The 12015-nt window shown below is 36.2% G+C and overlaps 1 protein-coding gene across 2 annotated transcripts; it reads right to left on the reverse strand.

Annotated features, from left to right (window-relative positions):
• Positions 1 to 283: 283 nt before the first annotated feature.
• Positions 284 to 10338, reverse strand: bco2a (beta-carotene oxygenase 2a). 2 transcript variants are annotated; one of them, XM_079419344.1, is made up of 14 exons: positions 9787 to 9918; positions 9035 to 9088; positions 8556 to 8580; positions 6439 to 6619; positions 6102 to 6313; positions 4920 to 5035; positions 4576 to 4678; positions 4350 to 4478; positions 3991 to 4151; positions 3619 to 3786; positions 2731 to 2868; positions 2079 to 2261; positions 1874 to 1984; positions 284 to 1719 (listed from the first exon to the last, which is right to left on the reverse strand). In XM_079419344.1, the coding sequence occupies exons 3-14, from the start codon at positions 8569 to 8571 to the stop codon at positions 1603 to 1605; spliced, it is 1635 nt and encodes a 544-aa protein (XP_079275470.1). In that variant the 5' UTR covers positions 8572 to 8580; positions 9035 to 9088; positions 9787 to 9918; the 3' UTR covers positions 284 to 1602. The 2 variants fall into 2 exon arrangements, with proteins under 2 accessions (XP_079275470.1, XP_079275469.1); XM_079419343.1 differs by lacking the exon at positions 8556 to 8580 and having other exon boundaries at positions 9787 to 10338.
• Positions 10339 to 12015: the final 1677 nt, after the last annotated feature.

Below are 12015 nucleotides of genomic sequence, written 5' to 3' on the forward strand. Positions count from 1 at the left end.
CACATTGAATGTCTTTATATTAACTGACTGAATGCACTATTTGTTAATGGATGCATTTCAGCATGTAGTGCGTTGTATAGAATGGATGCATTTAGTTGTTTTTAAATTGGGGTTGTTTGTAACTAAATTCATGCACACCTGCTATGAGTGTATGCTGCTTCCTAGTGGGCAAGAAATGTATTGATGTCCGTTTCTACAGGATAATCATGACGTCAAGATTTCCTAATCAAACTTATATCAGAATGTGAAATACTGAGGAAAATACTGGACACAGGACACTTCTTGCTTTTAAACATTATGGTTGTTTTTATCAAAGTGAACTTTCTGAATTAAACCATGCAGCAGATAGCATACAAGTATTGTGTGTACAAATAGTTATCATAGTCATTGTGATAATCAAGAAAAAAAAAAACATTGTATAATGAAACATATGTAGAGTTGTTATATAAAGTTAAAAGGTAAAAGGCGTAATACACAAAAGAAGCAGCTCTTCACAAAGAGGTAGAAAATTAATACAATATGACATATGCTGTATAGTAATTATTTTTTCTTATTTAAATATCAACATTAATTATTCTTATTATGGCACCTATGTTTTTATGCATTTTCATTCAATGCAATGAACTTGTTTTCTCATTTAAGGAAGTATCATATTTGTTTTTCGAGTAAAAGAAACAAACCTTGTATGAAACATGCAATGTATAACAGATACTATACTGAGCAAATAAAATAAAGTTAAAAAAGTTTCATATTGTGATATAAACATACAGTCCACAATTTAAAAGATAAAATATAAAAAGCAAATAATAAACAAGACTGTATAGAGAAATCATATAGTATCAAAATTACATGTGCTTTCAGGAATATCATATTGCTAATTTTAAAGAGGGTCATATCATATTTTATTTTTAATTATTTTCCCCATGCGGTTCACCATAATGTTTAGCACCAAAACCCATAATTTAGTGTAACATTATGATTTCCCTCCCCTTTCTGACCCACAGAATTCAACAAGCTGTTTTTCTTCCCATAAATAAAAGCCACTTTGCAAAGCCTACACTACATTCTGACAGGTTTACAGAAACAACACAATGTTTGCGGATCTCCCCATCTTATTATTCTTATTGTTAAATACAAACAATAGCATTTTCTACTGCTCTTTAGAAATTATAGTATCCATTCTACTTCCTCCTCAATTATATCACTGTGACTGGGTGGGCCAAGTTGATGAACACCGAATAGGCATCGGTAATATGTAAATGTGTTGAACCCACCCTACATCAAAAAATTTGGAACAAAGCCACAGTACATCAAACTCTTTCATTTTAAAAGTTGTAGGAAAATGTAAATTGTTAAGCTGTTAATTAATTCTAAATTTAACTCTGCAGCTTTTGTTATATGTAAGTTAAGGTATAATTTCTTGCAGAGAACTGTAACTATATATTTCGTTCTTTAAAAAAAAATATGAGGTTGAAAATAGGAGATTCTCTGGGCTGCTTTCATAGATATATTGTTATGTTAATTGCTTTCAATAGTAGCAGGCGACTGGTGTGGTAACCATTTTGAAGAATTTGTTATTTTGTTGGAGTGATCCAAAGAGCTTCATGCACTAGAGTTGAAGACTCCGTGGAATCCATAAGGAATGTTGACAGACACTTCGGCTCTTCCCAGCTCTTCAAAGGTTTTGGCATCTAGGACTAAAAGAAATGTACTCTTTTCCTACAGAGAGAAGAGAAAGAAGAGGTTTAAGACAGAAGACGCATTGATAATGTAATACAATTTAGTAATTTCTCATGTTTCATTTTCTTACAAAGCAGGTAAATTATAGAGCTTATGTTTACATACATTACATTCATGCAGGGCTGTTTTGTACCTTAGCTGGTGTTATAATGACAGACAGGATGACTCCATCGTCCTCTTCCTCAGCATTAGGTGAAGGAATGAAGACAGGCTCTGATGGATAGAGATCAGGCTGGCGCCATACCTGTAAATCAATTTATTTAGCAAACATTCTGCATTTTGATCATAGTAACTGTGAATACTTAGGTATCAATCACGATCCTATTAATTGTTCTCACCTTGAACTTTTTGCTTTCCAGATCCATCTTAATTAGGGAGTCACCCACTAGGTGTCGGAAGCCACAACCATAGTAATATCTATAAGGTTTGGTGTTATATCTGGCATAGTTAATATGTGGAAACTCCAAGCCACCGCAGTCTTTCAGGTCTTCGTCATGGAGATCCTCAAACGTGCAAAATACCTGAGAGAGAGACATGTTCTAAAAGAGATGAAGGCTCTCCAACACATAAATGCACTTTTAGTGTCATGTATTAATTATGTAACATTACTGTTCAAAACTCTGGGGTTGGTAAGATTTTTTGTTTTTGAAATATGTTTCATACGCTCTTCAAGGCTGCATTTATTTGATCAAAAATACAATTTAAAATAACTGTTTTCTGTTTTAATACATGGTAAAATGGTTTATTCTTGATTTTTAGCAGCCATTACTCCGGTCATCAATGTCACATGATCATTCAGAAATCAAATTAATGCATCCTTTCTGAATAAAAGTTTTAATTTCTTAAAAAAATTTTTTTTAAAAAATGTTACTGACCCCACACTGTAATACATTTGCTTGGAGGGCTTTGAAGGAAAACCAGTGTTTAGAATGAGCAACTTTCAGAGATATACAGACACACATAGTGTTGTAACCAGCATAAAGACAGCACCTGATTTTTGGTACGGCAGACAGCTGTAGCGATGCTGTCAGGCCGTGTGTTGAGGTTCTGTTCCAGTGGGGTTTCACTGGTGATGTTGAGAGGCAGCACAAAACGACGGGGCAGTGGCCTGCTCATGGTATTATACATCTGAAAGAAAAAGAGAGCGACAGAATAAATAAAAATTAAAAAATTACAGTATGTAAAATAAAAAATCTGTGATTTACAGATTTGTTGTTGTTGTCATCATTATTAATACCATTATTAAGACAAAGAGAGCTTAAAGGGTTAGTTCACCCAAAAATGAAAGTTCCGTCATTAATTACTCACCCACATGTTGTTCCAAACCCATAAGACCTACGTTCATCTTCAGAACACAAATTCAAATATTTTTGATGAAATCCAAGAGCTTTCTGACCCTGTATAGACAGCAACACGAGTGAGATCAACACAAGTCCCAAAAGGGTAGTAAGGACATCATTGAAATAATCCATGTGACATCAGTGGTTCTTTTTTATGAAGCTACAAGAATACTTTTTGTGCGTAAAAGAAAACAAAAATAACGACTTTATTCAACAATTTATTCTCTTCCATGTCAGTCTTCAACGGGCATTCACGAAAGTACCACGCATGCGTGTACTTGCATGTGCTGTGCCTTGTTTACAAGCATATCACATGGACTACTTTAATGATTTCCTTACTATCTTTCTGGGACTTGAACTTGTCAGTTGCATTGCTGTCTATATAGGGACAGAAAGCTCTTAGATTTAATCAAAAATATCTTAATTTGTGTTCCGAAGATGAATGAAGGTCTTATGGGTTTGGAACAGCATGAGGGTGAGTAATTAATTATGAAATTTAAATTTTTGGGTGAACTATCACTTTAAGGAAGAACATTACCGCATCCAAAGCCTCTCCTGATTGACGCAGGTTCTGAACGAGGAAGTTGTTTATGGCCTGTCCGTCATCAGAGCAGCACATGTCTAGCATGAGGAATCCATCCTGCTCAAAAGCATTGATCTGATGGAAGGTGGACAAGGCCTTGGCATGGTACTTCACTGCCATCTCCTGCAGAGAGATGCAAAGTAGTTGGTTAAAGTTCTTAAATAGCATCAAAAATAATCTGATATTGTCTTTGTACTTAATCAGCTTTCATTGAACCACATGAATCATAATCAGCAAACAAATATACGAATAAACTCATGCTTCAAGCATCTGCTGCTCATTGTTCTCAGTGCCTCTGTGAGACTATTGTCAGGATTGTTGTCTCACCTTTCCAGTTTGTTTGTCAATAAGGTGGAATATGGTTTCCTGGTTGGGGTCCCAGTAAACACCCTCATTTAGCGATTTCCCCCTTAGTCTGCCAGTCACTATCTTAAACAGATCCATCTTAATGGGCTGCTCGATGAACACTACATAGTTCTCTGACATGCCTAAAAGGTTCAGGAAAATAAAATGAAGGCTTTCTTCATTTCATATGATCACTCCATTCAGACTACAATTACACCATTCAGAGTGCCTTGCAATAAAATTACACATGATAGTCATTCTTCATGAGAATGCAGGATGAAAATCTGTCTGTCTAGGAGATCTGAAGATAATAAACATGACAGATTCTCTTCTTCGCTCACCAAAGCTGTGGTAATAGGAGGGTTTGGATTTGTCACGAGGGGCGATAGAGCATAATATCTTGGCTCCCTCTAGTGTATCTTCTGGGCCGTCTCTTTCTAGTGGCACCCTGATGATGTTATAGAAGGCCCCTATAAAACACACCACAGCACAACATCAAGCCTCCTAATCCTAAAATGACATTGTACTTAGATTGATCAGCACACAAGGAGAAGACCGGAGTCTAACCTTTGTTTGTGTATGAGTTGCCCATGTTGTAAGCTGTGCCGTCTGGATCATAGTGTGGATGAGCAGTAGCACCGTTCACAGCGATGAACTTGCTCCAGTCCACCTATAAATAATCATTCTTCTTAGACATGACGGGTTAGTCTAGGCTGGTGACTACTGGTTGGTTATTGTTCATAACCAGGCTTTCCTGTAGCTCAAATAGTACAGCATGGCGCTAGCAACGCCAAGGTCATGGATTCGATTCCCAGGGAAAGCAAGAGCTGATAAAATGTAAAAACTGTAACTTGAATGCAATGTAAGTCGCTTTGGATAAAAGCGTCTGCTAAATGCATAAATGTTCATACCTTCTGTTTTGACTCCAAAGTATCTGGATCCACTCTGTGCATGTAGTTAGTCTCTGTGCTGACATAATAGTCACCCTTGTATTTAACGAAGTTGACACTGGCATTATCTGTTGGCTCTGGAAATGGAGAGAGTCACAAATTTACTCTTTTTTTAACTTTGAGGCAGAAATTGATATTTTGACTTTTTGTTGTTGTTGTTTAACACACATCTCTAGGTATTTCTTCTGTAAATTTGATGAAGCTGCTTGTTTTCAGAATTTTATTAACAGAAACTGGGATTAATTATAATACATTAACCACAATTCATTTTGTCAGAAGTTTCAAGAACTGTTTTTCAGTAAAAACTGAGTAGGAACAAAACACAGTACAGTATGATTTTAGTTTTTTAGATTTTAGAGCATTTTTAATTTATATTAGCGAGTAGATTATTGTCTATAGATGTATTTTTACCAGTTGAATTTAGATTAGAGTTTACATTAGGTTATATTATAAATAAGAATTTATTATTTAAATACTTTTAAGTCAGCCTCCTTGGCAGTTTGCTGAGGCCCCCCGGATGAGAACCACCTTTAAATAATGAAATTGTTTTGTTTTTTTCACATTGATTTTAGTTGTGTAACCCACATATCCAAATGCAAACCTTATTGTGGCATGAAGCCACACTTCCACCATACTGACAGTGTAAAGGACTGGATTTTCTCTCTAATGGTGTGTTTTGTTTAATCAATTCTCGAGGCATTGATCCTAAAGATGGTTGTGCAGTTTTATCCTTTTTAAAAGACTAATGTGTTACTGTATAATTGCCTCAGTTGTAGTGTCTAGAACTCTGTCAACTCCATCTCAACACTCAAGTAGTACTGTCACTTTATTTAATCTTAATTGAGAGCTTGTGGTCTCTGATTTAAATGCATTCTTGTGATTACAGACATAAAGCTGTTCGTCTATGATGTTAGACACACTTGGACAATTCCACTGACCACTCCTGTTGTGCTCTTGAGCAAGGCCTTCCAGAGACATTCCTCATTACTCTTTCAGAAAACAGAAAGAGCTTTTTGTAACACATTTAAATCGGCTATTGCTGATGTTTGAATTTTCTAAACCTATTGAGATCCATTTCTCCATGGCAGACAGCACAGCAAGTAAACCTCCTTACTGTCATTTACACACACAAGTTCGACGTACTTATCATCTCAAATCTGGACAGGAAGCGCTGAAAGAAATTCTTGCAGGGATCAGGTAGAGCCAAAGTTCCAAACTCTGACACCATGATACGGTTCCTCTCTCTGTTCTGCTTATATGAATCGCTGCGCAAAAAACGGCTTCTGTATGTCACCTGACCATCCTCAATCTGAAAGTGATGCATCAAGGCCATGCCATCAAACCAGTGGTTATAGCTGAGGAAACATTTACATCGCATATTCATGTTAGAGTTTGAATTACATAAAATAATTAACAGACCTCTGAAAAGTTTTCAGGAAAAGGAAAATGGCCATATTGACAGTTGAATGTTCGTACTCACTGCTGATTCCCAAACTCAAACTTTCCTGGACCATTCCGCAGCAGACTCCCATGTATCCAGGTTGGGATGGTGCCTTTGACTGTGGTGGGAATGGGCTCAGGGGTCTCCTCTACCGAACTTACCAAGGGGGTGATGTTTGGCAGCCCATGTACTTTTGTGAAGTATGTTTTCTGAGCAGCAGCTGTAAAAATACAGACAGCAAATTGTGATTTGCGTGATATACAAAATCGGATTGCTTGGCAAGTTGACAGATCAAAATCTGTTCATGAAAAGAATTATCAGAATAATGTTATAAAGATGCACTTCTACAAATGTTCTGAAATTATGATAATGGTAATAAAATGTTGTTTTTGTGTAATGTCACTTTGGTAATATTTTACAATAAGGTTTCATTTGTTAACATCAGTTAACTACATTAGTTAACATGAACTAATGGTGAATAGTACTTTTACAGGTAATTTTCAACATTTACTAATATATTTTCAAATTAAAAGTCATGTTTGTTAACATTAGTCAATGCACTGTGAACTAAGAAATAACGAACAAATTCTAGGCACAACATGTATTTACTATAGAGTTACGGTTAGAATTATGGTTTGTTTTAGGGTTTAGTTGCATGTAATTATTTATATTTTACTGTTATGACTACATGTACATGTATATCAAGACAATGTATAATCAAGTTTGAACCTATATATTTTTTTACTAACATGAATAAAGATAAGTAAACACTTGTCATTTCAGGTTAGAATTAATTAATGTTATCAAATGGGACCTTATTCTAAAGTGTTGCTGACACTTTTTACAGCAGATAAAATAAGTATTGAACACGTCACCATTTTTCTCAGTAAATATATTTCTAAAGGTGCTTTTGACTTGAGATTTTCACCAGATGTCGGTAACAACCCAATTAAGCCATATATACAAAGAAAACAAAACAAATAAGTTCATAAATTAAGTTATGTGTAATAAAATGGAATGACACAGGAGAAAAGTACTGAACACATGAAGAAAGGGAGGTGAAGAAAGGCATGGAAAGCCAGGACACCAGCAGAAATGTATCAGTAATTATAAAGCATTCCTACCCCTTGTCAGTGGAAATTAATATTAGCTGGTTCAATCCCAACACCTACAGTACCAGGATGATGAAGATGAAACAAGGGTGGACATTTCAGCAAAACAATGATCCCAAACACAGCCAAGGAAACTCAATTAGTTTTAGAAAAAGACAATAAAGCTGCTAGAATGGCGCAGCCAATCACCTGACTTGAGTCCAACAGAAAACAAGAACTAAAGATCAGAGCTCATAGAAGAGGCCCACAGAACCTTCAAGATTTGAAGACTCTGTGGAAGAATGGGCCAAAATCACACCCGAGCAATGCATTCGACTAGTTTCTCCATACAGGAGGCGTCTTGGAGCTGTTATTACCAACAAAGGCTTTTGTATAAAGTATTAAATAAATTTCAGTAGTTCAATACTTTTTCCCTGTGTCATTCCATTAACTTAATTTCTGAACTTATTTGTTTTGTTTTATTTTGTATGTATGGATTACTTTGGTTGTTACCAACATCTGGTGAAAATTTCATATCTACAGCACCTTTAGAAATATTTGACCCTGGAGGACAAAACCAGTCTTAAGTCGCTGGGGTATATTTGTAGCAATAGCCAAAAATACATTGTATGGGTCAAAATTATTGATTTTTCTTTTATGCCAAAAATCATTAGGACATTAAGTAAAGATCATGTTCCATGAAGATACTTAATTTTTGATTAGTAATATGTATTGCTAAGAACTTCATTTGGAAAAATTTAAAGGTGATTTTCTCAATATTTTTGCACCCTCAGATTCCAGATTTTCAAATCGTTGTATCTCAGCCAAATTCTGTCCTATCCTAAAGCTTATTTATTCAGCTTTCAGATGATGTATAAATCTCAATTTTGAAAAATTGACCTTTATGACTGGTTTTGTGGTCCAGGGTCACATATATTTACTGAGAAAAACAGTGACATATTTAATACTTATTTTACTCGCTGTATATAGAGGTCCTAAACTGCAAGGTTAGCTGAGTTATATTAAATTATATAGCTGTAGTAAGTCACAGATTTGCAGACTTACTACTCTGCTCCATCATTTATGTCAGCTGAAAGTACAAAGTAAAGGATTAGAGTTAACAAATGACAGAGTTGAAATGGCAGAGAGTCAGCGATGTTACAAAGAGAAGCATTATCTTTAGAAAAACAATCCCTCTCCACTCTACACGTTCACATATATTGTGATACACTAATGCATAAATAATGAAGCAACTACACAGACATACAGGTTTCTTTCAGAAAAGTCAAACTTGTGATATACAATTCAAAAGAAGTTAAATTCAGTTATAAGTGAGCTGCTAAATTAACATTCAAAAACCATTGGACAAAGTATATCTCACCCTCTCTCATAGGAAACACAACAGCTGCTTTAAAACACAGACATGTGCTTTCATACACTGCAGTGCTTCACACCAACACATATATGAAATCTGTGCTGTAACATACAACAGAAAGTGAAACTTGCAGATGTGCGTAAGTGATGAAAAGCTCCCAGATTCTTACCAATCGTTTGAGGCTTTATGCAGGACATCCTGTAGAGAAATGTGATGCTGCACCCTTGATCAGAACAGAGGATGAAGAAGAGTTTATGGCAAATTGTAAAGAGCAATAAAAACTATGTGCATGCAGATGGGAGGAGACAAGCCCCTTTTATGTAAGTCGGATCTCTTGCCAACCCTGTTACATCACACATGATTATATGACAACAGAGGGGAGGGCAGTGCAGTGCTGGCTGGCTGGCTGGGATATAATGTGAAACAGCAAGGCTGAAATAAATAGCAGCTGAACAGACAACAAGGAGTTGTGAAACACAACCAAATGCACTTTAAACCTTATAGTTTATATAATTTTGAGAAAATGACTTCACATTATCATGTGCAAAAATGCATTATGCGTTGTTCACATTAAGCAGATGTATGCAACTGCAAAGATATATTACTTTACAAGTTTTATACATATTATGTATTATGCATGTGCAACCGTCTGGAACATTTAATACTTGATCTATTGTTTTATGTAAATATGTAATTTTGTTTACATGTATGTATGTATATATATAAAAGTACCATTTTATTGTAGCCTACAAGCACTAAATTATACAGTAACGTATATTGTCTTTGTGTTTTATTCGTCTGTATTTCAGTTAGTTTATTTACCATGTATGCTACAGTAAATGTCACAGCTCTTGGCGAAATCAGAGGGGGTAAAAACAAAGTTATGATAAGACGCAGAGATAATCAGTATTAAAAGCTTACCTTTGCTGGTTCCAAATACATTTTTAAGCACACTTGTTGACATGATTAACTAAAGCAGGTCATATACAAGAGAATACAGTAGGTTAAATCCTACTCTCGCGCAAGGGGGAGCCTAGCTACTGTGACCCACGTTACGTAACGTACACTTTAGCCCTAATAAACTTCCTGGTTATGGGTTAAATTCAGTCTCACCGTTTTCTTATACCCTCAACCGATTCATTGTTTTGTGTGAATTTGCAGTGTTTCTATGCACAACATTCTTATTACGGCCATAGTTCATAATGAAACGATAAGTCTACAGATAGATGATATCTGTACCGACAAGCAGAAGAGACCAAAATATGAACGGAACACACGCAAGTTACTTTCACGTTAAAGTCCGTGTAAAGTGATATTAAAATATGTGTTCTGAGTTTTTCACACAACAGAAAAATATGTTATTAACCACCCAGCCAAATTTGAATGATAAAAAAACCGCCAAGTAACTAAAATAAGTTATCAAAATCTTTGAAAAATAAGCAGGACTCTGCTCTCAAACGCTGGGGGTTGTCCGCTGTACGGAGCGATTTTTGTGCCAATATTTATCAAACAAATCCAGTGTTTTGCAAATAAACACAATCTGCTTTGCAAAGAAAAACTCGGCTTTCAAACAAACGCAAAGTGATTTTCAAATACAAAACTCTATTTGAGAGAAAATGCAGAGGTATGGACAAATATATGTATTGTGTGTTACAACTGTGAGACTCATTTGCCTTTTTATGAGGAAACTTGGCTTGATTTTCTCACAAATGCAACAGGCTGATTTTCTCACACGAGTGCGGGCTGATTTTCTCACATGAGTGCGGGCTGATTTTCTCACATGAGTGCGGGCTGATTTTCTCACACGAGTGCGGACTGATTTTCTCACATGTGCAATTGAGCAACTTTCTTTTCCAAAACAGCAGATGGCGCTGTTGGTCAATTTACGCTAGTCTCCCGAGACCTGAAACACCTCTTTACCTTTTCAGACCAATATGAGTGGGGAACAGGTGAGTTTCTGTCTTACTAGATCTATAATTTACCATTTAGATGTTTTCACAAAGCGACCCTACTACAGTGTCAGTGAAATTCACAACAAGTGCTGTAAAGTTGTTAACATGATTTGTAGGAGCCATATATCGGGTTTGATTAGTCTGTTGTGATATTTCTTCTTTCCTTCTATACTGTTGTGTATATGCACGCGCGGTGTGACGTCATTTGTAACTATGGCACCGTAAGTGGGTGTGGTGTGTATATTAGCGTGTGTGTTCACCTGTGGGGCATGGCGGGTTGTTTGGAGCATGGCTGCAGGGTGAGCATGGGGAAAAACTTTCTTTTGACCGTCACTACTGTCAATGACGTTACTACCATCACTATCTGTTACTGTGCGTTCTTTGATGTATCTTCCCTCGACTGAATGCATCTACCAAAGTAAGTGATTGGTGTTTGTTCTTTCTGCTGGTGAAACGGAGTAATAAAAATAACATCAGATGTAATGCTTCAGTGTGACGCGTCTTTAGTATAATCTCCTCGTGTCTTAGCCTGCTGCGGCTTTTGGATTGTTTTTGAGTATATGCCGCTACATGTGTCAAAAGAAAGTTTTACGAAGCGCAGATTCAAACGTAGTGTTGGTTAACGCTGGATTGTTAAGCGATAGACGTGAACGCGCATTTGTTTTGTGTAGAACTTATTTCATTCACAAATTTTCTGTTATAATTGATGCTCATTTTTTGATTACTACAGCTGTCTGTATTTGAAAAGTACACTGTAAACAATGTGGATTGATGGTCAAAAAAGGATTGTATTCCCTGCTAGGCTCAGTGGTACTTTCACATAAGGTGATAGTACTGGTTTGTTTGTTTTATTACCCTTTGTAGTATTTTGGTTTGTGCGTCAAGCGGGTGAAGCATTGCGCTTGGGAGTGCCGCCGTAGTTCTGGTCCCAAGACGGTTAGTCTGGTTCAAGACTATCGGTATAGAGGTACATAAATACCCACCGCTAGTATGCACAGAAGACTAGGGTTGAGTTTAGCTTAGCTTTTGTGGATAATTTAGAGGGAAACAAAGACCAATGCATCGTATCTTGTTTTTGAGTGGAAAGTTAATTCCAGTATGCTGTGTTAAGTGTCATTAGCAGGTATTTTTTGTGATTTGTTTTGGATTATCTTGCAGATAAAATGGAGTTGAGTGATACCAGGTTGAAAGAGAAAAG

The sequence above is a fragment of the Barbus barbus genome (genome assembly GCF_936440315.1).
Source record: "Barbus barbus genome assembly, chromosome: 6".
Lineage (NCBI taxonomy): Eukaryota > Metazoa > Chordata > Actinopteri > Cypriniformes > Cyprinidae > Barbus > Barbus barbus.